A 25,170-nucleotide genomic window follows, 5' to 3' on the forward strand; every position below is an offset into this window, starting at 1 on the left:
AGCTCCATTACTTCTTGATATTTGTACCCTTCTACCCCTGACACCTGTCCAGTTAGCTCTGTTATGTTTTTGTTTTTAATCTTCTTCACTCTTCAGTGCTGTGTTTTGTAGATTATCTACAACACTAAATCAGTAATCAACGAATTTGCGTGACAAGTCATTTGTATGTAATTTGTATGTAATATGAATTTTTACAATCCCCGAAAAAAAAACACAAGAATGTCAGCTGTCAATCATCGTTAAACTTTACATAAAGCCTCGTTTTTAACCTCTTATAACTAATGAAAACAAAACTTTTCAGAAAAAAGAGAACTTGAATACAAGACAACCAAATGATATCTTCAAATCACCACAACAATCAGACGTAAGAAACATTTCTACCAGGAGAATTCATTTTTTAAAGTTTGACCACAGCCCATCTGGAATGACTGGGGAGATGGATTTTTTGACCTATACTACAGCCAGCCACCAGGGGGAGCAGTTTTGTGGAGACCTCACTTCAAGCCGAGCAAGTGGACGTCAATTTTTTTTACAGTCTATGGTTGTTATGTTTTCAGCTTTGTATGTGATACATTCAGGTACCCTTGGAAATTTGAGAATCTGACGATCACCCCAGTGTTTTCAGTTTTTGGATTGGACAAATGGCTGTAAATGCCAGTCATTTAAAAATAAATGATATTGGGGTTTGGGATCCAGAGGGTTTAAACTTCAAATCTAGCTGGACTACGTAAAATGTACTTAATGAGCTTTAAAGCTATGGTGCAAGATTTGGAAGCTTTGCACATCCGAATAACACCTTTTATAGGGCTGTTATGGTCCAATCTACACAATATAAAGACCAAAAAGAAAGAAAAAAAAACATTCAGTCTATCCGCTGCAAAGCTACATACTAGTTACTAGTTGACCAATCCGAACCGTGCTGCCATGTGCGGTTCGTATTGGTCTGTGAGTCCATCCAATCCTCGTCCCGCCCATGGTCCCACCTCGTCCTTCCCCACTACCCCTCTCACGTCAGCTAGCTGCTCAGCTACCAAAGCGTCATGGAGCCAGAGAAGATCAAAACCAGGAAGCTGTTAATGTTACCCTCCACAGGGAAGGGAAGAAAATGAAAAAGTTTCAAGGAAAAGGCTGAAGCAAGGAAGAATTATGAGCGATACAGGTGGGGCAAAAAATGCTGATCGGGACATCCCTAGTGAGAACTAAACTTGCCAACTGCAGCTTCAGCTCCAGATGTTGGTGATAAGAGAGATCAGAATAAGAAGATAAAGGTGTGATAACAGAATAAGTCAGGTGTGACTTTGTGTCTTACCGCTGTATGAGGATGACGACTCTGATCCCGGCTGCACGATGATCAGCTGATGAGACTTCTGTGCGTCAAAAACAAAACAAACCAGTTAAAAAAAGAAGAAAACTTTTATTATTTCCTGCTGCAGAGGCTCAGAGCTCTTACCTGTTGACTGTCCAGGTGAAGTGGATCTTTGACGACAGCTGCTCCACAGAGCTCCACCATCCACTTCATTTCATCTGCAACATTCAAAACATGCACAAACTGTTAGCGCTGAATGTTTCTGTATGTTTTTGTCACAGTTCAGAGACATTTCTCCACTCTGATTCCTTCAACCTCCGGGCGGACGCAGAGCAGCAGCTTCCTTTGATCCTTTGATCGAATCAATAAATGCATCTTCCTAAATCAGTCAACAAACACTCAGCTCAGTTTGCTTTGAATTTGTTTATCTTCCCACATTTAGACACCAAACAAACCCACGTCGGGTAATCCTCTTCAAATACCTCACGCACAAACACAGCGATTAAATAATGGATGAAGTCCCGTCATGTAGAAGGAAACAGACGTCCTCATGTTTGTGCCGTGTAAGAAAAAGTCTTCAAACTCCCCACGCTAGTGAGCAGATGTCGAGCCATTAGCAAAGCTCCATCGATCAGGCGGCAGCGGGAGGATGCTGCAGGAGCACTTTGAGAGCTGCAGGAAGACGGAGACCAGAGAACGCTGTCTGCTGGGTTTTTGAGGCAATGGCTCCTCTGAGACCTCCACCCGCGCTCCGTCTATCCGTCTGTTCACTCAGGCTGTGAGGAGGAAGTGATGTGATAACTTTAGGATGAGGGGAAAGTTCCTTTAAACTTCTCTAATGATGAGCGATGAAACAACCAAAGATCAACTTTCACACGTTTGTAATCAAATGAGTTTCAACCAATCAAAAATAAGTTCCTGTATCAGTCAAATAATCCTGATCTCACTTCTAAAATCACTTCTTTCCTCAATGGTTCAGAAAATAACGACAGAAAAAGTGCCTCAGCTTTAAGATTTACCCTTAAAAAAACTACCCAGCAATTCTTAAAGACCTGGAACTCTTTTCTCAACTTTTTTTGAGGAATTCCAAATATCTCTAGATGCTTATGTATCTTTCACTTTTTTTATTTTATTTTATTAATTAATTTATTTCTATTCTATTTTTTTTCATTTATTATTATTATTATTATTATTATTATTTTTATTATTTCATTTTATTTATTTATTTATTTTACTTACTATTATTATTTTTATTTAATTTCTTTTTTTTTTATTATTGTTTCTACTTTGTAAACTCACATCTGTAAAATGATTGTACACCTGTTCCACATTGCACATCCTTGAAAGTGATACCTGCGTGGGTGGGTGGGTTTGACAACAAGATTTGATAGATAAACAGATCGTTGTCCTGCTGGAAGGTCCAGCCACGTCTCATCTTCATCATCCTGGTGGATGGCAGCAGATTCAGATCAAGAATTTCCCCATACATGGCTCCATTCATTGCTCCGTCAGTTATATGAAGTTTGCCACCATGAGATGAGAAACAACCCCATGCCATGATGCTTCCACCTCCAAACTTCACTGTTGGTGTAGTGTTTTTTGGCTGATGTGCAGAGCCATTTCTCCTCCAAACATGGTCTGTAGTATGACAGCCCAAAAGTTCAGTTTTGGTCTCATCTGACCAGACAACATTCTCCCAGTATTCTACAGGCTTGTTAAGATGCTGTTTAGCAAACTTTAAACCAGCTTCAACATGCCTTTTCTTGAGGAATGGAGTCTTGCGGGCTGAGCGTCCAGAGAGGCCACATTGCCTATTGTTTTCTCTGTAACAATTATACCTGCTGCCTCCAAGTCTTTCTGGAGCACTTTCAGGGTGGTCCTTGGCTGGTTGAGTCCTCCTCTGACTATCTTTCTGACTCCCTGGTCAGAAATCTTCAAGGAGCTCCTGTGCGTGGCCTGTTGATGGTAAGGTGGTGCTTCTTCCACTTGTGAATAATGGCCCCAACGGTGCTGACTGGAATATTCAGGTGCTTTGATATAAGTCTGTAACCAGTTCCATTCTGATGCTGAGCAACAATCAGGTTGTGAATGTCTTCAGAGAGCTCTTTGCCTTTACCCATCATGAGGTGTGTGCTATTTAACTGCTTGGTGAAAAAAACACCTTTTTTATAGGACCATCAATTTGCTCTAGCCCAGCTGATGTTGGTTTGCACTAATTGGAAGTTCAAGTAATAATTACTGACAGGTTTCAGGTGGTATGGTGCATTTCCTGTCCAAAGTATACAGCCTTTCCATGGTGTGTTCAATACTTTTTTCCTGTGTTATCGTACTTAATTCACCATAATCATTATTTATGGACCTGAACCTTGTGATTTCTTTTCATGTGTGGATTATTTGAGTTAATACCAATGTCTGGGAGAAATTTTGTTTGAGCTTCAGCTTTGGAAATAAATGTGATGAGAAAAAAGTTGACGTGTTCTATACTTATTTTCTTCGCTGTATGTATGGCAAATGTTGACAAATTGACAAATGTAATTGTAGACCAATTTTATACTAACATCCATTCAAATATAAGGATATAAAAAAAAAGTGCCTCAGCAAAGACTGAGCATCTCCTTTTCACTTTCTTATAATGAAAAACTCCTGAGTCCACGACCAAGTCTCACACAACTTCCTTCGTCTGTATTCAATCCGCCCACACTCCTCAAACACCTGTCATTGTTCTGCAGCGCTGAAATGACGAGGTTAAAAGGAAAAAACAGCACAGGTTTCAAGCTGCGTCAGTCAAAACCTGAGCGGGCTGCCCTTCCTGTTTTATTGTTATTTTCCCTCCTTTAAATGCAGGCTGGGTGTCTATCAGAGTCCTGCAGGGAGCGGACATCAATAAGAGCGAATATGTGGTTTAGCAAAGCAATTTTTGATTAGGAAAACAGAACAGCACAAACAGCACGGAGGCTGCATCAAAAGGGAAACAATTTCCCCACAAAAGGAAATTACGCTGTCTGTTCTTTGAAGCAAATGCTAATAGGAGAGTAAAATATGTTTGTGTGCTTTGTATTCAGAGGAATCATCATCCATCCTGAAGTTTGTGTTTGAGTGTTTAAGATAAACACATAAAATAAGAACGATAGAGCGATCAGTAATCAGAGATAGTTAGAAAGACAAAAAGACGCCACGCTGATGTCTCCGCTCGTCTATTAAAGAATCAGGTTTGTAAATGAGCACTTTAATCTCCCTCAGAGGAAAATATTTATCTGCATTAAAAAGAAACAGAAACTTTAAGTTTCTCCTCACTTCTCTGTTATACAACCCTCTGCAGACCTCTCAGAGTTATTGTCTTACAGTAGAAGGAGCGAAACTCCAGCCCGGCTGATTATTGAAACAAATAAAAAAACTCACTTCACTGACTCGGCTCTCTGCAGGGGGCCGATCTGCAGAGCTTAATGAGATCAATATCTACACTTAACATGCTGACTTCACTGCTGGAGCCGCAGAGGAGAAGCAGCAACACTTTCATAAAAAAGACTTTTTGAAAATCTGGTCTGCTGGAAAAAATCTCACTAATACACATTATTGGGAATTTAAAAAAAAGGAAACTTAAAGTTAAATAGTTGAAAAAATATGAAAAACAGAAAGTAGCACGACTTTCAGAGCAGAATTTATTTTTTTTGGAGAGTCTCATCTCTTCTCGGCTCGTTCTCTCGACATATTTTACAAACCCTCCCAGAAATACCCAAGAATGGCAGCTGTCAATAATCGTTCAGTGTAACCTAAAGCCTCATTTTTAACCTCTAATAACTAATGAAAATGAAACTTTTCAGAAAAAAAAGAGGACTTGAACACAAGGCAGCCAAATGAAAACTTACTATCTGGAATGACTGGGGAGAGGGATTTTTTTGACCAATAATGTAGCCGGCCACCAGGGGGAGCAGTTTTTTGTGGAGACCTCACTTAAAGCTGAGCGAGGTGACGTCCATTTTTTTTTTTTAAGTTTATTTATGAGTGTAAAATGCAACTGGAGTTTGTAGTTCAGGATCCAAGGAAAGGGTAACTTTTATTAATTAATTAATTAATTAATTTATATTTTTTGCTTTGATTTAATTATTTATTTTTGCTGTGATTATTGTTGTGAAAATTTTCATATATTTATATATATATATTTTTTATTAATTTAACAATGATTGTGTTGCAATTTATGTATTCTTATTTCTATTTCAAATGAATCGTTTATACGTGGTGTTGGTATATAAACCTTTGTGTGGAAATGAGAATTTTAAATCCTGCATTTTACTTTTATATCATGCATATCTATACTTCCCTTATGGAAAAAATGAAATTTGATTAGAAAAAACAAAGCAAAACAAATAACTGAAAACCACGTTTCAGCCTAACTCTGAGTTAAAACGATCATTTTGATGTTAATTCATTCCACATGGAGCCTAAAAGGAATCATCACCAACTTAGAAGGACCAAACATGAAGAGTATTAAAGGTACCACCTCCAGTCACTTTACATTACCCCTCACTTCACACAGAGACTGTGAACAGGAGAAACCAACAGCTCCATCTGAGTGTTACTGTATCCGACCACCAGCCTCTCTTAAACTCACAGATTGAAATGCCAACAACAAGTTGACATTTCCAGCTATGAATGAATCGTTCATTCCCTGGGCAGGGCCACTTCCTGGAGGCCACTCTGAAGCAGTGGGACACCATAACTCTGAGACAAAAAAAGTAGAAGCAGTTCCCAAAAGTGGAACTGCTTCTTAAATAACCAAAACTAATAATGAAGTGTTGAATTTTGAGTCAATTGAAAGTCAAATTTAGGCATTAGAGGCAGAGAGGTACAGTATAAAGTAGGGGTCTGCAACCTTATAGCTTTAAAAAATATTGTTGGAATTAAGAGTTTGTATGTTTCTTCCAGAGGGTATTGATGATTAAAGACACTGACACTAAATAAAATCCTGTGTTAACATTTAGTTGAACTAAATCTTCATCCCATCTGTCAATAAAGCCTGCCACCGCTCTACTTCACCTCCTACAACATCAACAGCCCACCAACTTTCCATGCACCTGTGGCTAACCTCAAGTTTTACAGCCCTGGGAAGATAACTACATCTACAAAAAGACTCATCTGGAAGAAAAGACAGATTTTTTATTCAACTGCCAAAGCTGAGTTGAGCAGTATTATTAATGTATGTTATCTGATTCAAGAGTACTTTTGAAATTTCAAAAATTTTGAAAATTTATCAAATTTTAATTATTTTTTGTGTTTTTCTTAATTGCAATATTTTTGAAATTTCATAGCTTTTTGAATTTTTTGACACTTTTGCAAAAAAGTTTTTTATTTTTTTTGATTTTTGAAATTTTGTAATTTTTTGACAATTTTCAAAACTTTTGCATGTCTCATTTTTTTATTTTAATATTTTAAAAATTGAATAGTTTTGGGGATTTTTTTAAAAATTGGCAAATTTCAATTTTTTTTTAATTTCATTATTTTTTAAAATTTTTGACACTTGCAAATTTCTTTTTTTTTTAAATTTCAATGTTTTAGAAATTTCACAATTTTTTGGACATTTTTTTTAACTTTTGCAAGTCTCATTTTTTTTAATTTAATATTTTAAAATTTTAATAGTTTGGGGGATTTTTTCTGAAAATTGGCAAATTTCAATTTTTGAAATTTTATTTTTTTTGTAATTTTTTAAAGCAATAAACTAACATATAGATATAAAATTGCATAAAAATAGCATAGAAAAACTTCTCTTTTAGATCATTTTTCACTAGATTTGAACTAAGTATAAAACTTTATACACTTTATAATTAAGTTAAAGTAGATTTTGTGTCTCTAGAATGACTTTAATCCAGGTGAGCTGAGGAAAAATGCCTCCCCTATGACAGCAAAGGTGGCAGACCCCTGGTATAAAGGTATAAATTGCAGGATGTACTGAGGAGTTCTGTACATCCTGCCGTTAAAATCAGAAAAGTCGTTTTTTTACCTGCAGTCATGTCAGGAAACGTCCCTTGAAAGCAGATCTTGTAGCCCTTCATGAGCAGCTAAAGAGGGAAAGAAACAGAAGAAATAAATGATCTTCTTTGAGACGTTTGCACAAAAAGTGATGTTTATTCAGACGACTTCCCCTTCAGACAGACCCCCCTGTATGTGAGCAGCTTTAAAAATAGAGCAGTGTCTGAACTCTAACACCGTCTGAAGGGTAACACGGACAGGGCTGAAACACTTCACCGGGCACGTCCTGTAATTTACCCGAGGTACTCCTCTCTAAAGTGTGTGAGGAAGAGTCTGAGACCTTTCTGTGATACTGTAAATCCAGCGATGAGCAGGAGAGCAAACACTGAGGTAATATCAGCCTTTTAACACGCTGAGAAAAACGAGCTGCCGGCTCCGCAGACAGATTGTTTTATTACACTCAGGGTCAATAAGCCTGCCTGAAATGAGAATATAAAATTGTTTCCTTGAACCATGGCAACTACCTGGAAGCAAACACACACCTCTGCTCTCCGCCTCATATACAGTGTGCGGCTGGATGAAAGTGTTTCTGAGATAAATGTCCGAGCAGCTGCAGAGAGAAATCCTCATTTCTCACACCTCCATAATGATCATTAGCCAGAGGTGCTTACTGAGATGAAAAAGTGTTTCTGCTACTGATTTTTAATTTAGACAACACCTAATGTCCTCTGGGAGGTATTAAAGTGTGTGATAAGCTGCAAACTGCACACACACTCACGGGCGTGTGTACACAAACAGTTCCTGAGCATCAACATTCAGGTGACAGAGTCCTGGCTCTTCATTTAACCTGAGCCTGTCAGAGCCAGCCGGTGACAGAGCGAGTGTGAACAGGACGATCCGCTGGCTCTATCAAAGCGCCGCCGCCGCCACAGCCGCTGTGTTGGAGGCTTTCAAACACGCCTGAAATTACAGACTAATTCAATTAGCAGAGGTTCTTCAAAGGCGAGGATACAGCCGACATGACATCCAGCCATTTCTAATTTTCCCCGTCAGTGGGAACTGAGCTGCTGCTGCTGCTGGCCGTACACCAGGAGGAAAATCACAATTAGCTCTTTACAACGAGGCCTGAGCTGAGGATGGTGCAAGAGCAAGAAATACGTACATGTTTTATTGGATCACTTTATTTGAATACTTTCACAGAATGAGGCGTGTTTGGGGTCAGACGCTGGGCTTTCACAAACAATACAGATTTTATGGGAGGATGTAAATTGTATTTTCGACTTTCCTCAGGGGCTCTGTGCTTTCAGGATCCGGCTTCTTAGTCCTTTCACTTCTATGTTTTATAACAGGAACTTTACCACAGTGAGACCAAATACTTTTATAAGAAGGCTCTGACGGACATCCGCATAAAAACTTCTCAAAGTTTCCACAGGGTATATACAGCAATTCTTAAGTTACATTTAATATTCTTTGATACCTTTTTACGAACTTTCTGATGTTTGCACAGATTTTTTTTAACACAACAGAAAAGTTTAGAGACAGTGGATTTTAACTAAGGATGAGTGAATAACGATACCAGGTATTGACCGGCCTTATCTTAAGGTAAATGTACTCGTGAAGGCTGCTGATACTCAAGTCCTCCTCCCCAGTAGTTGGCGCTACATTGCTGCAGTTTGACACCACGGCAAATGTGCATCAGGTCGTAGTCAGAAAATATGGATGACAGTGGAGAAAGTAAGTGGTGAACACTTCAACTTTTTTCTAATTTCATTTATTTCCAAAGCTGCAATTCAAACTAAATTTCTCCCAGACATTGGTATTAACTCAAATAATCCACACATGAAAGGTGCAAAAAAGGTGTTTTTTTCACCAAGCAGTTAAATACCACACACCTCATGATGGGTAAAGGCAAAGAGCTCTCTGAAGACATTCACAACCTGATTGTTGCTCAGCATCAGAATGGAACTGGTTACAGACTTATATCAAAGCACCTGAATATTCCAGTCAGCACCGTTGGGGCCATTATTCACAAGTGGAAGAAGCACCACCTTACCATCAACAGGCCACGCACAGGAGCTCCTTGAAGATTTCTGACCAGGGAGTCAGAAAGATAGTCAGAAGAGGACTCAACCAGCCAAGGACCACCCTGAAAGTGCTCCAGAAAGACTTGGAGGCAGCAGGTACAATTGTTACAGAGAAAACAACAGGCAATGCACTCCACCACCATGGCCTCTATGGACGCTCAGCCCGCAAGACTCCATTCCTCAAGAAAAGGCATGTTGAAGCTGGTTTAAAGTTTACTAAACAGCATCTTGACAAGCCTGTAGAATACTGGGAGAATGTTGTCTGGTCAGATGAGACCAAAACTGAACTTTTGGGCTGTCATACTACAGACCATGTTTGGAGGAGAAATGGCTCTGCACATCAGCCAAAAAACACTACACCAACAGTGAAGTTTGGAGGTGGAAGCATCATGGCATGGGGTTGTTTCTCATCTCATGGTGTTGGCAAACTTCATATAACTGACGGAGCAATGAATGGAGCCATGTATGGGGAAATTCTTGATCTGAATCTGCTGCCATCCACCAGGATGATGAAGATGATACGTGACTGGACCTTCCAGCAGGACAACCATCCAAAGCACACGGCAAAGTTGACTCTCAAATGGTTTCAGAAAAAGAAAATCAATCTGTTAGAACGGCCTAGTCAATCACCTGACTTCAATCCAACTGAACATTTGTGGAAAGAAGTAAAGAAAAGGGTTCACCAGAGGGCACCAAAGAATATTCCAGATTTAAAGACAATCTGTGCAGAGGAATGGGCCAAAATCACACCTGAGCAGTGTGGGCCATTAGTTCAAACATACAAGAAGCTTCTGGAAGCTGTCATTGCAAACAAAGGCTTCTCCACTAAGTATTAGATGAGTCTCAGTTAGCGTCTTCAATACTTTTTTCCTGTGTTATCGTACTTAATTCACCATCATCATTATTTATGGACCTGAACGTTGTGATTTCTTTTCATGTGTGGATTATTTGAGTTAATACCAACGTCTGGGAGAAATTTTGTTTAAATTGCAGCTTTGGAAATAAATGTGATGAGAAAAAAGTTGACGCACTCAATACTTATTTTCCCCACTGTACTTTGTATCATTCAGCTCAAACAAACTCTGTTCTCGTGGCTAACACCAGGTTTGGAGCAGACTCACGTTACAGTCTTCAGTGGTTCGAGCTCTTAGGGGTCCTTGGTGGTTCGGTCCGTTCACGACGTCACCTCTGACTTCAAACTGACTCTTAAAGGAAAGAAAGCAAAGTCACTGCAGTTCATCTTAATCCCACAGGGTTTGAACTTTCCTGCTACGAGATTTTAGAAATGTGCAGTAATTATTCACTTTAATCCACTCCACGTCCTGATGATACACCACGAGCATCGTCTGATGTATTTATAAGAGTTAAAACAGTCCTGAGAGCAGAGAGCATACCTCAGTCTGACAGCTGATCTAATAACAGCGTGACGTCCTGTTGGACTTTCACTCCATGATGCATTAAGATGCTGATACAGAGACCAGCGCCACAGAGAAACGTTCGAAGTGATTGGAGATATTAAAGGAAGTCTGGTGAAGGATTACTCCTTCCTGCATGGATGGCGGGATTACTCGAGCAATTAGACGTCAAATAATTTATGAGGCTTTGTCGTGAGCCACATGGAGAGATTCATCATAAGCAGAGAGCGTACCTCGTCCACCAGCTTCTTCTGCTTGAAGCACTCAGAGATCCCTGCAGAGAGGAACAGAAACTTATGAGCTTATTGTCAAAAGCACAAACACGCTCCTGGTGGTGGCTGTGTTATTATGTAACACGCTGCTTTTATTCCAGCCCGTTCCTCCACACCACGCTGCTTTTGTGTTTCAGAGAAAGTGTTGTCAGTCAGGAGGACTTACACTGGGAGCTCACCACCCACTTCCTCCCCGCGATGCCGAGGAAGTACTTCAGCGTGCGCTCGCAAACCAGCTGCTCATCTGGTGGAGGGAGAGTCAGACGTGATGTTAGAAAAGCACAATAACACAGACTGATTCGACACTTTTTCCCAAACGGTTTACACAATCGAAGAACAATTGAACAATTTGTGAAAGCTGAGACTTTGCTCTTTCAGTTGATTCGTGGTTTTTACAGAAATTTCTCTCCGAAATTTAAGGAAGCAGGTGAATTTTTTTTTTTTAATGTCATTTGAAATTAAATTGTAGACCAACTTTACAATAAACACAAGTGGAGAAAAAAAACACCACATCAATATTTGTTGGTTCACTTTTGTAATAGCATGATGTTACCACGGGAGTCACTTAGTAACCTACTAAAAAAAAATAAAATGTTAGCATTTATTTTGAGATTTGGCAGTACTGACAATCACACCAACATGTGTTTACACTTTTTAAGACTTTAAAAGATTAATTTAAGACATTTTGAGGCCATCTAAGACCTTGTTTTAAGACTGAAGAATTCAATGCCTTGTAAGACTTTTTAAGGATCCACAGGAACCCTGTAAAAATGCCAAAAAGAAGATCCTCCCTGGTTAAAATACCTCCACTGAGGTTTCAGCACGACTCTGAGACTGAAGGAGCAACTTCATGTGAAAACAGAAACGATAGATGGGATGGATTTTGAAATTTGTATGCATAATTATACTAGGGCTGCAACGATTAGTCGACATAATCAATGAGTCGATGATAAAAATTCATCAATGCAAATTTTAATAGTCGTCGCGTCGTATTCTTGTTTTTATTGTTGTTGTCATGTGGTGAAATCAAACACCAGGGGGTAAAACTCATCTGTAACTTCAGCTCACAGCATGAGGTGCTGTGTTATTGGACACTTTTATGGGACAAGATCACTAAGTTCATACGTGAGGAATATTGATGAGGAGAAATCTCCACTCCCAGAGAGCGCTGTGCGCTGACGGAGGCTCTGCATCTCCAGCTTGGACAGCCTGACAGCTCCCGGAGTTTAGCGTCTGATAACGTGATTTAGAGAGTCTCCTTCACTCTCTGTTACCGACAGTTTTTCAGGATCTGAGTCACAAACTAGAGTCAAAACTCCCCTAACTTTAGAAAAGAGAGGACATTTATCTGATGGAGCTCTCACTCTCGAGCTCACACTGCAGCGGTAACACGCAGCGGGGAGGAGGAGGGGGGGAAAGCGCATGAGCGAAATAGCGCCGTGCATGTAGAGAAAGGAAACTAAACGCGTTGTCATGGAGAGCTGGGAGAGAGTCAGGTGGGATCATACAGAGAGCAAAGCCCCGATAAACAAATAAACATTAGAAAACAAGAACAAAGTCACTGATAAGCGTCTGTCCAACACTGAACAACAACTTCATTTCCCTGTTACCTGCTTCATTCATTTGGAGATAAATTTAATTTTTTTGTATAGTACTTATACTTTTTTATGTCATCATGAATGAAATAAAGACAAACAAACAAACAAACATGACACAGGGCTGACCAATCAGAGGAGAGAACCTAACTCTGGGTAAATGCAGTGAAAATGAAACACAAAATAACCGTAATTGATCGATTAATCGAAAAAATAATCAATAGATTAGTCGACTTTAAAAATAAACGTTAGTTGCAGCCCTAAATTATACGTGTTGATTGAAGCTTGTATTGTGTGGTGACTTTTTCAGAACATGAACCAAGACTTATTTGTAAAATCTGTGCAAACTTCAACGTTTACCTGACCTCATAACCTTTTTGAAATAAAGTAAGAGGTAAAGTAGGGTTGCTAGGCACCGCTCTGTTGGCTATGGCTACCTCTCCTCTTTGTCTGTTTCTTGTAATTTTTTCGTCATATTTGGATTTGGAGTGGATCATTACTTTGTTTGGCTCATTTGTTGGTCGTGGACACCAAACTTTTTGTGTCTTCAGTGATATTTTTACTACTTTTTCTCCTGTGTTTGTCTGGAGATCCTACAAGTAACCATGGCTGCATTTTTTACATGTGAAATCAGCTGTTAGCAGCCTGTAGCATGTCAATGCTAACTGGTGCTAGGCCGGGTATCTTCCCACAAGCTGAGGAGAAGGAGGTGAGGACGACGTGCTGGTTTTCAGGTGTGAGCTAAGAAGTGACGACATGGACCTGTCCTTCCATCCATCGTTATTGGGAACGTAAGATCTATCTCCAATAAGATGGACGAGCTAGCTGTGCTAACTCAGCAACAGAGGGAATACAAGGAGGCAGAGTAGCATCATGCTAATCTCAGGATCCAGGAGACAGAGACTGAACAGACTGCTGAAGAAGCTCAGTCCTGGACCCTGTGGAGGTGGAGGCTGGCTGACTGGACAATGATGGACAAGCTGTCAGCATCTATCTTCTTATGGAGCTTTTTGCACTTTCTATACACTTTCTTACTTTTATTTTCTTGATTGCTGCTGTGACTTTAATTTCGTTTGTACTTGTTACAATGACAATAATGTTCTGTTCTATTCTTTTCTTTTCTGAATAAGCAGGTGGAGAGGCATTTTGAGGCTCAGGTGTTAAAAGGTTAACCAATGACGTTTGTGAATGAACGCCAGAAGGAGATCATCACAGACCAGCAGCGAGTGGATTCAAAGGACTGAATCAGAGCTGATCAGAGGGTCAGAGGTTAACGTCCCCTCAGGAAACCTACTCATTATCTATTGATTAGCATTCCAGGCGAGAGTGGAGTTCACCACATTGATACTCCTGAAACATAATTACAGACTTCTCTCCGTTAACGGTAAGAAAGCGACGGCCTCTGCTCCTCTCCAACCTTTCACCAAGCAGTGGTGTATTTCAGTTCCCCTGGAAACAGCTTCCACTTCAGGGAGAGAAGTCTTTAACAGTGACAGTCAATATGGTGCTTTAGAGACAACGAGCTCTGAAATTAAAAATAATCTATCAGAGAGGGTAATTAGCAAAGAGTGGATGATTGGAGGACAGCGGGAGTGGGTTAGAAAGAAACAGAGAGCTTATCTCTGAGGAGTACGTTTGGAAACGACGCGCGAAACAAGCCGCAACTTCAAGTTCAAAGACGAAAAAATCATTTCTTATTATATTTAAACGTTCCTGCTCAAGAGAATATTCAAAACAGGACCTTGAAAGACCTCAAGTGGGATTTTCAAAAGCTGATTTCTGCTGCGTATGAACAGTCTGTGGATCAACGCAGCACACGGCGGAGCACTGACCTGTGTGCATGATGATGTGAGTCACCTCCGCCGTCACCTGCGAGGTCACATGAGCGCCAACTTTCTTTGCAAACTTCTTCACCATCACCTGTAGGAGACAGCGTCTGATTGGCTCATTCAAAGCTCTTAGTGAACAGATTTACTGCCTGAACGGCTGACCGCTCACCTGCTCGCCAGGGCCCAATCCAGACGACACCAGCACCATTTTAGCTTTGCCCCCCTCTTTGGGAGGAGAGCTGTTTTCTTTGTCTTCTGACGGAGAAGACTTGTTCTTTAATGTTTTGGTTGCTGAACTCGTAATGAGAGTCTTGGAGGCGCCGGTGCCTTTTACAAGCGGCGATGTTTGTCCCGCTTTGGAGGAGAAAGAGAAGACAAAACAAAGAGGCACCACGGTCAGAGAGGAAACGAGCCAATTCTCCTCACAAAGAGAGAAGCAAATGTTTTGGTTACCTTTAGAGGATCGCATTAAAAACTGCTAATTAAGTACTTACACGGAGAAAACAAATTGGTTTCAGCGTAATCCAAACTTTCATTGCCAAATAAAAGTGTTGAACAACTCCACTTCTACAAATTCCTGGTATCTGAGCTCAAAACAAACCCTGCAGACTCTGCGACGATGAAAAGAGTTTGTTCCTTCAAATGACGAGTTGCAGATTTTATTCAACGTAATTAAACTCCAGCATGTGTCACAGTCTCTCCAGCAGCCTTACTTATCTCTGCAGAGCTCCCATCCTGGCGGCTCAGCCTTTTGTCATCAGATGATCTTGTGCTGTGATCCTGTTCCCTCTCTGGATTAGCTTTCCTGCAGGTGAACACATTTTGGAGAGTTGAATAAATTGGCAAGTTATCGCAGGAAGTGTCACAGCCTCCAGGTAAATAAAGGAGGTTTAGTTTGTATCATTATTGGACTGAACTGGATTTGTATTATCTGAGCGTGAAGGGAAACATTCAGGGACCAGGTGATGATCTATTAGAGGCTGAAAGAGTAAAAACAATCCATCCTTCCTTCCTCCACTCTCTAAGTTTCATGTAGAGAAGTCTGAGCTGCTGCAGCGTCCAATCAGAGAGTGATACTCCGTATGGGGGCGTGTCTGTCAGTGAAAAGACTTCCTCAAAGCCTGCTCGCATGTTTCCTCCTTCATCATCGCTCCTCTGACCAGTCTCCTCTCTCCTTCGAGCACAATTATCGCCACGGAGGAGAGAGGACAAAGGAGGCACGAAATTGTCTCTTTGAGATGCACCCAGAGAGCGGAGCAGAGTCGCACAGAGTCAAATAAATCTGACATGTTTCAAATAATTCAACACTTTTTAACACTTAAAAAGTGCAAAAATCACTTTATTAAGTCTTTTAGTGAAATTTGTGGGTCTTTGTCTTTCCTCCCAGCCCACAAAATGTGATATTTAATGACAAACCTGTTCTTAGTAGAGCTTGTGAATGTAAAATCCTGACCTAAAACGAGCTGTTTGGATTTTGGGGATATGCCGACGTCAGCGATTCCCTTTTTTGACCAATCAGGAGCAAGTCTGACCTGAGAATGCCAAAGTTGAAGAGCCATCACTGCTCTGTTTTTGGCTGTAAACAGCCACATAGCTCCATGCTCACACTTCCCATCTCAGAAGAAGACAGACTAAGTGTCTAGAGTTCATTTATCAGGAAATGTTCCAGCTTCACTCAGTGAAACTGTGCATGTGTGTGCTAGTCACTTCACGGCCGACTGCTTTTCCAACTTTGGACAGTCCAACAGAGGGCTAGCCAATAGACTGGTCCTGAATCCAGGCGCATTACCAACCATCCTCCAACAAACCTGGGACCCTGGAAATGTGAGTATTTTAAATGCTGTGTGCTGTGGAGCAGATGGAAGAGCTTTTCCTCAGTGTCCCCCCTGTCTCTGTGTTAGCTTCAGGATGCTAACTTTAGCTGCAGTTAGCCTGTTGTTTTAGCCTGTAATGTTACGGTAAACGAGCTTCTCTGTTTTCTAAACATTGTGCACTCGGAGCTCGTGGCGCCGCTCTCAGTGACGTGGAAGAGCGGGGCGGTATCAGCGGTGGCTCATTTACATATGAAGGCCACGCCCACTAAATCAGAGCGTTCTGAACAGAGGGGCTATGAGAGCCTGGAAACAATGCTGCTGTGCTTGATTTATTGGCTTTTTGGACCAAAACATGTTACTACCATTTCATGAAGACATCAGTGATCCAGATTAAACTGCAGAAATGGAGCAGAATATGGGAGCTTTAAAAAATTACCAGCATCGGCAGATACTTATATTGATACTGATATAATCTGTATTTCAAAGCACATGGTACCCAAGAGTATCAAAGTACTGGTAAATTTAGTTAAGTTTAGTTAATATAGCCTATTTTTCCCCTGCTTTTGCAGTAAATTTAGATTTTTATACCGTCCTCGAAGCAATGCTCGTTAAGGATTAACGCTGATTCTGCATTTTAATCTTTCACAGACTAAGCGAGGCTTCATTGATCTACACCTTTGACTGCCAAAACCTAATCTCTTAATTTTTTTAGTAGAAGCGGACATTTGTTTCAAATATTCATATCCTCTTTCTGGCTGTGGAGAGAAAAAATCTGAAACGCTGGAGTCAAGCTGAAACAAAAAGGCTCAAACTGCTCTGGCCTCTGACGCGCTGCTGAGATGTTTTGTAAGGCTCGACGCGCCACAACTCTCAAATTTAATCCTGAATGAAGTATGATCTTTATTATCAATACTTTACGAGCTGCTCCGCACTCGTTTGACTGAAGATATTGAAGCGTTTCTCCTTTGTTTTCTTCTGAGTTCATTTCTCGCCTCGCAGCCTCCTGAATCAGTGACATCCGGCAGCGATCCGACACTTAAATGACCTGCACTTAAGTAATAATGGCTCATTGAGAACTTGTCAGCGCTAACTACTCCCCCTAACTTCTCCCGCTCCCTCATGAAGCAGATGCTTTTTAATTTAGAAGTTGTATAACTAAGACCCTCTGTGCTTTCAGCTGTTGTCTTCTTCCATTTCTCCCCGGCTCTCGCCTGGAGGAGTGCACTCAGAAGCCTGCGAGGCGAGGGGCTGGGGGGCGCAGTCAAGCAGGAGAGATAAATTACTGTGGCAACACAAGTTTCCCCTCTAAGTGCTCCGACTGACACAGAAGATGCAGCTGTAATGACTTTCTTATTCTCCTCAGCATAAGCAGATTCTGGGTTCATTAGTGAGATTATCCGCCTGTCCTCTCCAGATGCATCACCCTCCACACACACACACACAACACACACACACTCGCTAACTTTCTCCTTCAGTTACAGACTCAAAGAGACCAATTACATGCCACTTGCTCCAGTTATTGTTCCTCTTAATATGCAGCTCCATTTAAGATGTATTAACAATGTATACAGGCCTCAGAGTAGAGGAAGACAACACACTGAGGCAGATATTAATTCACTTCACTCGGTATTAACGTGGATGTGACCGTGAGGATGCTGCAGCTGACTGGCCCAGTGACCCCGAAGAAAAACCTGTCTGCTAGTCAGATGTTTGCATTAATAGGAGCGTAGAAGCTAAAATACATTCAGCCTGTTTCTTTAAATTGGTTGATGGCATCATCACTTTGATGACATCACTGCTTTGACAAATAGAAGGGGTTTTACTGATTGTGTGTCGTGGGAGGAATTTGTGAAAAAAGCTAAGCAGATCTACAGACTACAAGGGTCTTCAACCTGCGGCTCTGGAGCCTCATGCGGCCCTTTGGCTCCTCTGCAGTAGCTCCTTGTAGCTTTAAAAAGTATTATTGTAATAAAGAATTTTATTTTCTTACAGAGGGTATTGATGATAAAAGATACAGACTTTCCACCGCTCTACTTCACCTCCTACAACATCAACAGCCCACCAACTTTCCATGCACCTGTGGCTAACCTCAAGTTTTACAGTCCTGGGAAGATAACTACATCTACAAAAAGACTCATCTGGAAGAAAATACAGATTTTCATTCTGTGTGGATGGATTCATTTAACTGAGAACGTGTCAGATTAATATACATTATTGATATGTGGCATTAGCAAACAAACAGATCCTGCAAATTGAGTGATATTATCCATATGTTATCAAAATGTAGTAATCTTTAAAAAAAAAAATTGTTTTCTTTTATTGATTTTTTTTTAATTTTGAAATTGCTAAAAAAAAAAAAAAATTGGGGAATTTTTTTTTAATTTTACAAATTTATTGAAAAACAAAAATAAGTTGAGCAAGATTATCAATGTATGGTATCTCTATCAAGATTTTTTTTAATTTCTGCAAATTTGTCAAATTTAAATAATTTATACATTTTTGCAATTTTTTTAAATTTCAAAATTGCTGATTTTTTTTTAATTTTTGGAATTAAAATTCCTTTCTTTTAATTAATTTTTGAACATTTTTGAAATTTCTTAAATTGTTTGAATTTTTTTTAATTTTGTTAATTTATTTAAAATCAAAAACTAACAATTTCATTTATTCTAAAAAGTTATTGTTTACATAATTATTCACTAGATTTTAACTTTTTTTGTATTTTCTACATTCTATAATTTTCATCGTGTAGATAAAGTAGATTTTGTGGCTCCTGAATGACTTTAATCCAGGTGAGCTGAGGAAAAATGGCTCCTATGAAAGTAAAGGTTGCAGACCCCTGGACAAGAGCTCGTATATTTTTTGTGTTGCCTCATTTTCACCGCCATTTCACTTTAGTTTTATCCAACCACTATCATTCATTGGGCTTCAACTGGTATTATTTTTTCCTGTTTTGCCTTAAATGCATGTTGTTTTGAATTTTGAATTGTGGATGATAAACACTTTGAACTGATCACTGGACCCTTTTGAATCTTTCAGACATGTCACAAAAAAGTAGAGCTTTATGGCTCATCAGGGGCAGCAAGAGGTGTGTGAGCAGTCAGAGCGATTCTTAGGCCCTGATATTCATAAATAAAAAAATCTGATGACCCTGACAGGACAAGAACAATCACAAACCCCATGTTTACAAACCACCCACATCCTCTGAGTGACTCAGCGTCGCCTGTTCTGGAGGAATGAATGTGGAACTGGTTTCTAACCGTCCTCTAATACCTGATTTCCTGTGAGATCACCTCCTTTAATCACCGTTTCTACAAACAATGACTTCATGTTCGGGGGAAAATTTCAGGTTAGACAGAAGTTGTTTGGTCATAGTTCAGCTCTAAGAGAGGCCGACATAAAGCGCTGTTTGTTCTGTTTCTGTGCTTTGAAACTTCATGAGCTGATTTATTTTAACATGTTTAATTTTTAACTCCGTGCTGTCAGTGTTGTTTTTGACCAACTCTGTCAAACCAGTGATCCTCTGGAGATGCTGCAACTCAGTGCAATAAATTACTTCTTTCTTCTCTGAAATATTTATCCACACTGTGTGGTTTTGTTTGAGTCTGTCAGCTGGGGAAGTCATATCAATAAACAGCAAAAATGGTCCATCAAAAGAAAACACAGTGGTGTTAAAATCCACTTCACAGTGCCCACTCACCGCTCTGAACCTCGGTCTGTGGGCTGATCACGTTCGAGGGGTCTTTGAGCATCTGGATGTGGGGACAAAAACAATCATGAGACCAAAACAAAGGAAGAAACACAAAACTGAGCCAGTTTCTGCAAATTCACAGCATGAAAACAGCTTTTGGTTTGTGCTTATTAACATATTAAATTCAGCCAAAACATCGACGCTCTCACTCAGTGCTCACCTGACTGTTAAATATCTGAACGTACGAAACAAACCGCGTTCACAGTTTCCAAAAGGCTAAAAGCAGAGCGTCCTGAGTCCTGTCTCCTCACCTGTGGTTTTGCTGCTCTGACCTTCTTGCGCAGGACTTCCTTCTTTCTCCTGAAGCACCTCCGTCACCAGAGCCATCAGCTTCTTCAGGCGCTGCAGGTCCTTCTGCATTTCCAACTTTTGCTGGAGGAGGAAAAAAGATTAAAGAGAAACTGTAAATTCAAAAGATAAGGAAGAAACAATGAAGAGAGATTAAACTTACAACAGGAATGCAAAAGCAAAGACACAAATGCAAAAGCTACTGCACGAACCCAAGAGCAAAAAACACAAATGCAAAATCTACAACAGGAATGCGATGGCAACAACATGAATGCAAATGCTACAACGTGAATGCAAAAGCAAAAAAAACAAATGCAAAAAACACCAACACGAATGCAAAAGCTGCAAAACGAATTCTAAAGCCATAACAGAAATGCAAAAGCTACAAAATAAATAACAAAGCTAAAAAAAATTGCAAAATCTAGAACATAAATGCAAAAGCTACAACACAAATGCAAAAGCTACAACACAAATGCAAAAAGCTTCAACACAAATGCAAAAGCTACAACACAAATGCAAAAGCATCAAACTGAAGACAAAATCTACTACTTTAATGAAAAGCTACCACACAAATGCAAAAAGCTACAACACAAATGTAAAAGCTACAACACAAATGCAAAAGGTACAACACAAATGCAAAAAGCTACAACACAAATGCAAAAAGCTTCAACACAAATGCAAAAAAAGCTACAACACAAATGCAAAAGCTACAAAATTAATACAAAAGCTTCAACACAAATGCAAAAAGGTACAACACAAATGCAAAAAGCTTCAACACAAATGCAGAAAGCTACAACACAAATGCAGAAAGCTTCAACACAAATGCAGAAAGCTACAACACAAATGCAAAATCTAAAACTGGAATGCAAAAGCTACAACATTTATGCAAAACCTACAACACAAATGCAAAAAGCTTCAACACATATGCAAAAAAGCTACTACACAAACACAAAAAGCTACAACACAAATGCAAAAGCAAAAAACTGAAGACAAAACTTACTACATTAATGAAAAGCTTCAACACAAATGCAAAAAGCTACAACACAAATGCAAAAGCAACAAACCAAAGACAAAATCTACTACATTAACGAAAAGCTACAACAGGAATGCAAAAGCTACAACATTTATGCAAAAGCTACAACACAAATGCAAAAAGCTACAACTCAAATGCAAAAGCTACAACATTCATACAAAAGCTACAACACAAATGCAAAAGCCACGATACAAATGCAAGAGCAACAAAAATAATGCAAGAGCAAAAACACCCATGAGAGAGTTACAACACAACAGAGGTTCACTTACAACAAAAGCAAAAAGAGGTTTGTTTTTATAGCAGACCCAGAAAAGTTACAGTAAGTAAATTATTTATATCTAAATTATCGAGCTTTTTTGTAGGGGCCTCGCCTTGTTTGATCCGTCATAGTATTTATATTTTTATCTACCTCAGATGTACATTTTTTATGGCTTTATGAATCAATAATGTTAGCATAAATGCTATGCTTATTATAGCTTAAGGTGAAAAAGAAAAAAATTAATTGAATATTGGCTCCAAATATCGGTTATCGGATTCTTTGACTACTAATAATCGTTTTTTCTGGTGAAAAAAACATGTTTGTTTATCTCTAACAACAGCAGCTTCAGTCAGTGAGGAGGTTTGTTCAGAGCCAGTGAGATGTGAGGAAAGGGAATGGATGCTTTTCAGACCAACTGTACTTAGTGTCAGGAATATTAGTCAGAAAGAAAAGAGGGAGAAGATTATATAACATTTTAAAGTGTAAACAGCTTTTGTGTCTGACGCTTGTTGGTAAAAACTGAATCTATCAGTTTGAAATTATTCTAAAGCTTCAGCGAGCAAACACTTTGAAATTCATTCTCTGAGTTTACCGCTCAAGTGAGTGCATCGATTATTTACCACAGCACAATAACACCAAACCCCTGTTTTCTCTGATGTTTTTAATCCGGAGCTCTTTCTAAACCCCAGGGCCTGAAGCCTGAACTCCCAGTCAAATACAGTCGACAGATAAAAGTGAGCGCGCGGGAAGATGGATGAGGTAGAAAACAAGAATCATCTCCTAGGCGGCATTTCCTCTAACGTAAATGAAATGCAATTTAGAAAGCTGCTGAGGGGGACATTTTTTACTGAGCGAGGTAGTCCGTCATCCAGGAAGCTGACAGCTGGGTTTGGGGGGAATGTGGTGGCTGCCCTCTCTGGGGCGTAACGTGACAGTGCAGCTGAGGGAGCGTGGAGCCGGCACAGAAATGAGCTTTCAGATTTTATGTGTTCAGGATGATGACAAACCAAATCACTTCAACATTCTCCCAAACATGTTGTGCTTTTAGAAACATTAACGTTTAATAATGCAGCATGTATTTACCTGTGTGACGAGGACTTCACTGGAAAACTGAGATGACTCCACAGAAACATCATTCACAGGAGCTTCACCTGCAGAGGAAAAAGGAAACCGTTGATGGATGGATACACGAAGAGGAAGAGGAGCATTTTGCTGCAGAGAGTCAGTTTGAAAATAACTCACATTCCTCCGGTGTGCCAAACAAATCCTCCGATCCTTGGCTGGAGTTATCACAGCTGGGGCCTTCTGGGGGATTAATCATCAGACTCGCTCCATCAGCTGAAACATCCTCGCGTCTGCTAGCTTCATTAGACTCCGTGGTCAACGCACCGGGCGGAGCAGGTGTTCCCAAAATATCCTTCAGAGTCGGCAAATCCTCTTCGCTGCAGTCGGACTCTGGCGAAGGCTCCAGCCTCTGGGTTCTCCTCCTCTTCCTGCTCCTGATGGAGGAATGGAGGCTGAGATCGCTGGTATCGTTAATCGTCGTCTTCGCCTCGAGGTCGGTTTGAGCAACAGGTGGTTCAAGACCTTCAGGAGTCAAAGAGGACTCTGTGTTTGAGACGGGTTCAGCTGTTTTGGCAGTTGAACCACTTTTCTTGACGCCATCTTTTACTTTTCTATGAAGTCTTGAAGTTTTCTCTGTGACCGGAGAATTCTTTGAGGTTTCATTCGTCTCCTCAGGTTCGACGGTCACGAAGCAGAGCCCTGAATCCACCACCTGGGGAACCACAGAGAGATCCTGACTCAGACTCTGATGCTTTGACTCTTTATTAGGAGGGAGAACGCTGCTGACGCTGTTCATGGAGGCAAAGTTCCCTGAAAGCGTAATGTCAGGGACTGAGGCTTCCACCACTTTGTCGTTTTTCCTTGTCGCAGCAGGCGAGTGCGAAGGCGGGATCAAATCACTACAGGATGAGTTTTCGTTCTCTCTCGGCGCCTCATGTTCAGTCGATTTCGGACTTTCTTTCTCTAAATTTCGACCTTGTTTCACCCCCGGACCTCCGAGATGGAAAGACTTCCTCTTTGTGGCTTTGAAGCTCTTGACAAGCTGCTCTGTGTCCACTTCGCTGTCGTTCTTCTCATCCTCAAATTCAGCTCCGTTACGTTTCCCCGCACACGCTGAAGACTCCACATTCGGTGTTACGTTGTCTACTTCAGGAGTCGGGCCGACCACGGATGCTTCAGCCGGACTCGTTGAGTTTGGGACCACTTGAACGAGACAAGAAGCACTACTTCCTGTCACAGTTTCAGCCTTGGACGTTTCTTCTGGAGTTTTCTCTGACTCCATGTTTTCTATTCCTCCTAAATCTTCTTCACAGATGCATCCATTCTTTCCAGAGACTTCTGTTTTGTTTTGTTCGTTATGTGACTCAGTTTGATCCAACTCTTCCACAGCTGCAGAAAGCTTTGCACCTCTCTGGTTTTCAGGTACCTTAGATCTTAAGTTTGCTCTCTTGTTCCCTCCTTTGACTTCCTCAGTGAAATCCTGAAGTATTCTGCTCTTCCTGGTTTTCCTCGCGAAGGGAACTTCTTGGTCCTCGCTGCTTGGATAGTTCTCAATATGAACCTGAACTTCCCCTGTTTTTGGTCTTGCTGTCAGAGCGGTGTCTACGTTTTGGACTTGGACCAGATCGAGAGGTTTCAGTGCAGACTTGCTGAGTTTTTTCCTCTTGCTGGTTTTCTTTTGCTCCGTCTCTTGCAGATCGCTGTCGACCTGTTGCTCGAGGTTGCGGGTTCGTTTCTTTGGCGGTCTTTCTGGTTCCTGTAGTTCTGTTTCCTCATCTCTGGTGTCTGTTTGGTCACTTTCTGGAAACATTTGTCGCTCTTCCTCTGCACCGCTTTCTAAACCAACTTCTGATCCCAAATCAGCAGCAGTTAAAATTATTTTCTTCCCTCTTTTGGAAACTGTTTCACTTGTTTCTGTACCTTTATTTTTTGTTGGTTCCTCAAAACCGTTTTGTGGGGGAAAGCTGATCCTGTTCCCTTTACGCTCTCGTTTGTACACAGCCCCAAACACCTGCTCTTCGAGAGCTTTGGCGCGATCCTCTCTGCGAGCGCTCACATCGATATTGTGTTCCCTGACATCTATCGTCGATGTGGAGGAACAGCTGTCTGAGTTGTCCTCTTCATCATCTGGCTTTTCGAACTCAAGACTTCCTTCAGCCGGGACTTTCATGAGCCATTCAGCCACTTTTTCCAGACTCTTCTTCTGCTTTTCATCCAGGATCTTTTCTGGTGAATCCTTTTTCTTTTTCTTCTTTCTGGATGATTTTACTAAGGGTTGTTGTTCAGTCTCATCTTTGTCTCCAGTTTTGTGAGATGATTTAGCATTTTCTGCATCTTCTGACATTTCTGTTTCTCCTGTTTCCACATCATCTGTCGTTTTCTTGTCTGAGGTTTGCGGAGCCTCCCCGAGGCCGCTGTCCAAGCCTTCATTTTCTGTTGTCACAGGACTCGAGTCTCCCAGATCCATCAGTCTTGCAAAATCATTTTGAGCTGGAGAA

At 40.6% G+C, this 25,170-nt stretch overlaps 1 protein-coding gene across 1 annotated transcript in view; it reads right to left on the minus strand.

Annotated features, from left to right (window-relative positions):
- Nucleotides 1-25,170, minus strand: part of LOC141785573 (uncharacterized) — a 31,773-nt gene that overhangs the window by 4,355 nt on the left and 2,248 nt on the right. Inside the window, exons 8-20 of the mRNA XM_074663945.1 lie at nucleotides 22,850-25,162; nucleotides 22,691-22,758; nucleotides 20,279-20,399; nucleotides 19,977-20,028; nucleotides 15,179-15,270; nucleotides 14,635-14,819; nucleotides 14,469-14,556; nucleotides 11,208-11,285; nucleotides 11,003-11,043; nucleotides 10,476-10,559; nucleotides 7,302-7,359; nucleotides 1,451-1,524; nucleotides 1,310-1,367 (exon numbers count right to left, since the gene is read on the minus strand). Of these exons, the coding sequence (XP_074520046.1) occupies nucleotides 1,310-1,367; nucleotides 1,451-1,524; nucleotides 7,302-7,359; nucleotides 10,476-10,559; nucleotides 11,003-11,043; nucleotides 11,208-11,285; nucleotides 14,469-14,556; nucleotides 14,635-14,819; nucleotides 15,179-15,270; nucleotides 19,977-20,028; nucleotides 20,279-20,399; nucleotides 22,691-22,758; nucleotides 22,850-25,162 (3,312 nt within the window). The remainder of the gene's footprint in view (nucleotides 1-1,309; nucleotides 1,368-1,450; nucleotides 1,525-7,301; nucleotides 7,360-10,475; nucleotides 10,560-11,002; nucleotides 11,044-11,207; nucleotides 11,286-14,468; nucleotides 14,557-14,634; nucleotides 14,820-15,178; nucleotides 15,271-19,976; nucleotides 20,029-20,278; nucleotides 20,400-22,690; nucleotides 22,759-22,849; nucleotides 25,163-25,170) is intronic.

Source organism: Halichoeres trimaculatus, unplaced genomic scaffold, assembly GCF_033239565.1.
Source record: "Halichoeres trimaculatus isolate MK-OKI-2021-1 unplaced genomic scaffold, fHalTri1.1 fHalTri1_scaffold_23, whole genome shotgun sequence".
Taxonomy (NCBI): Eukaryota; Metazoa; Chordata; class Actinopteri; order Labriformes; family Labridae; genus Halichoeres; species Halichoeres trimaculatus.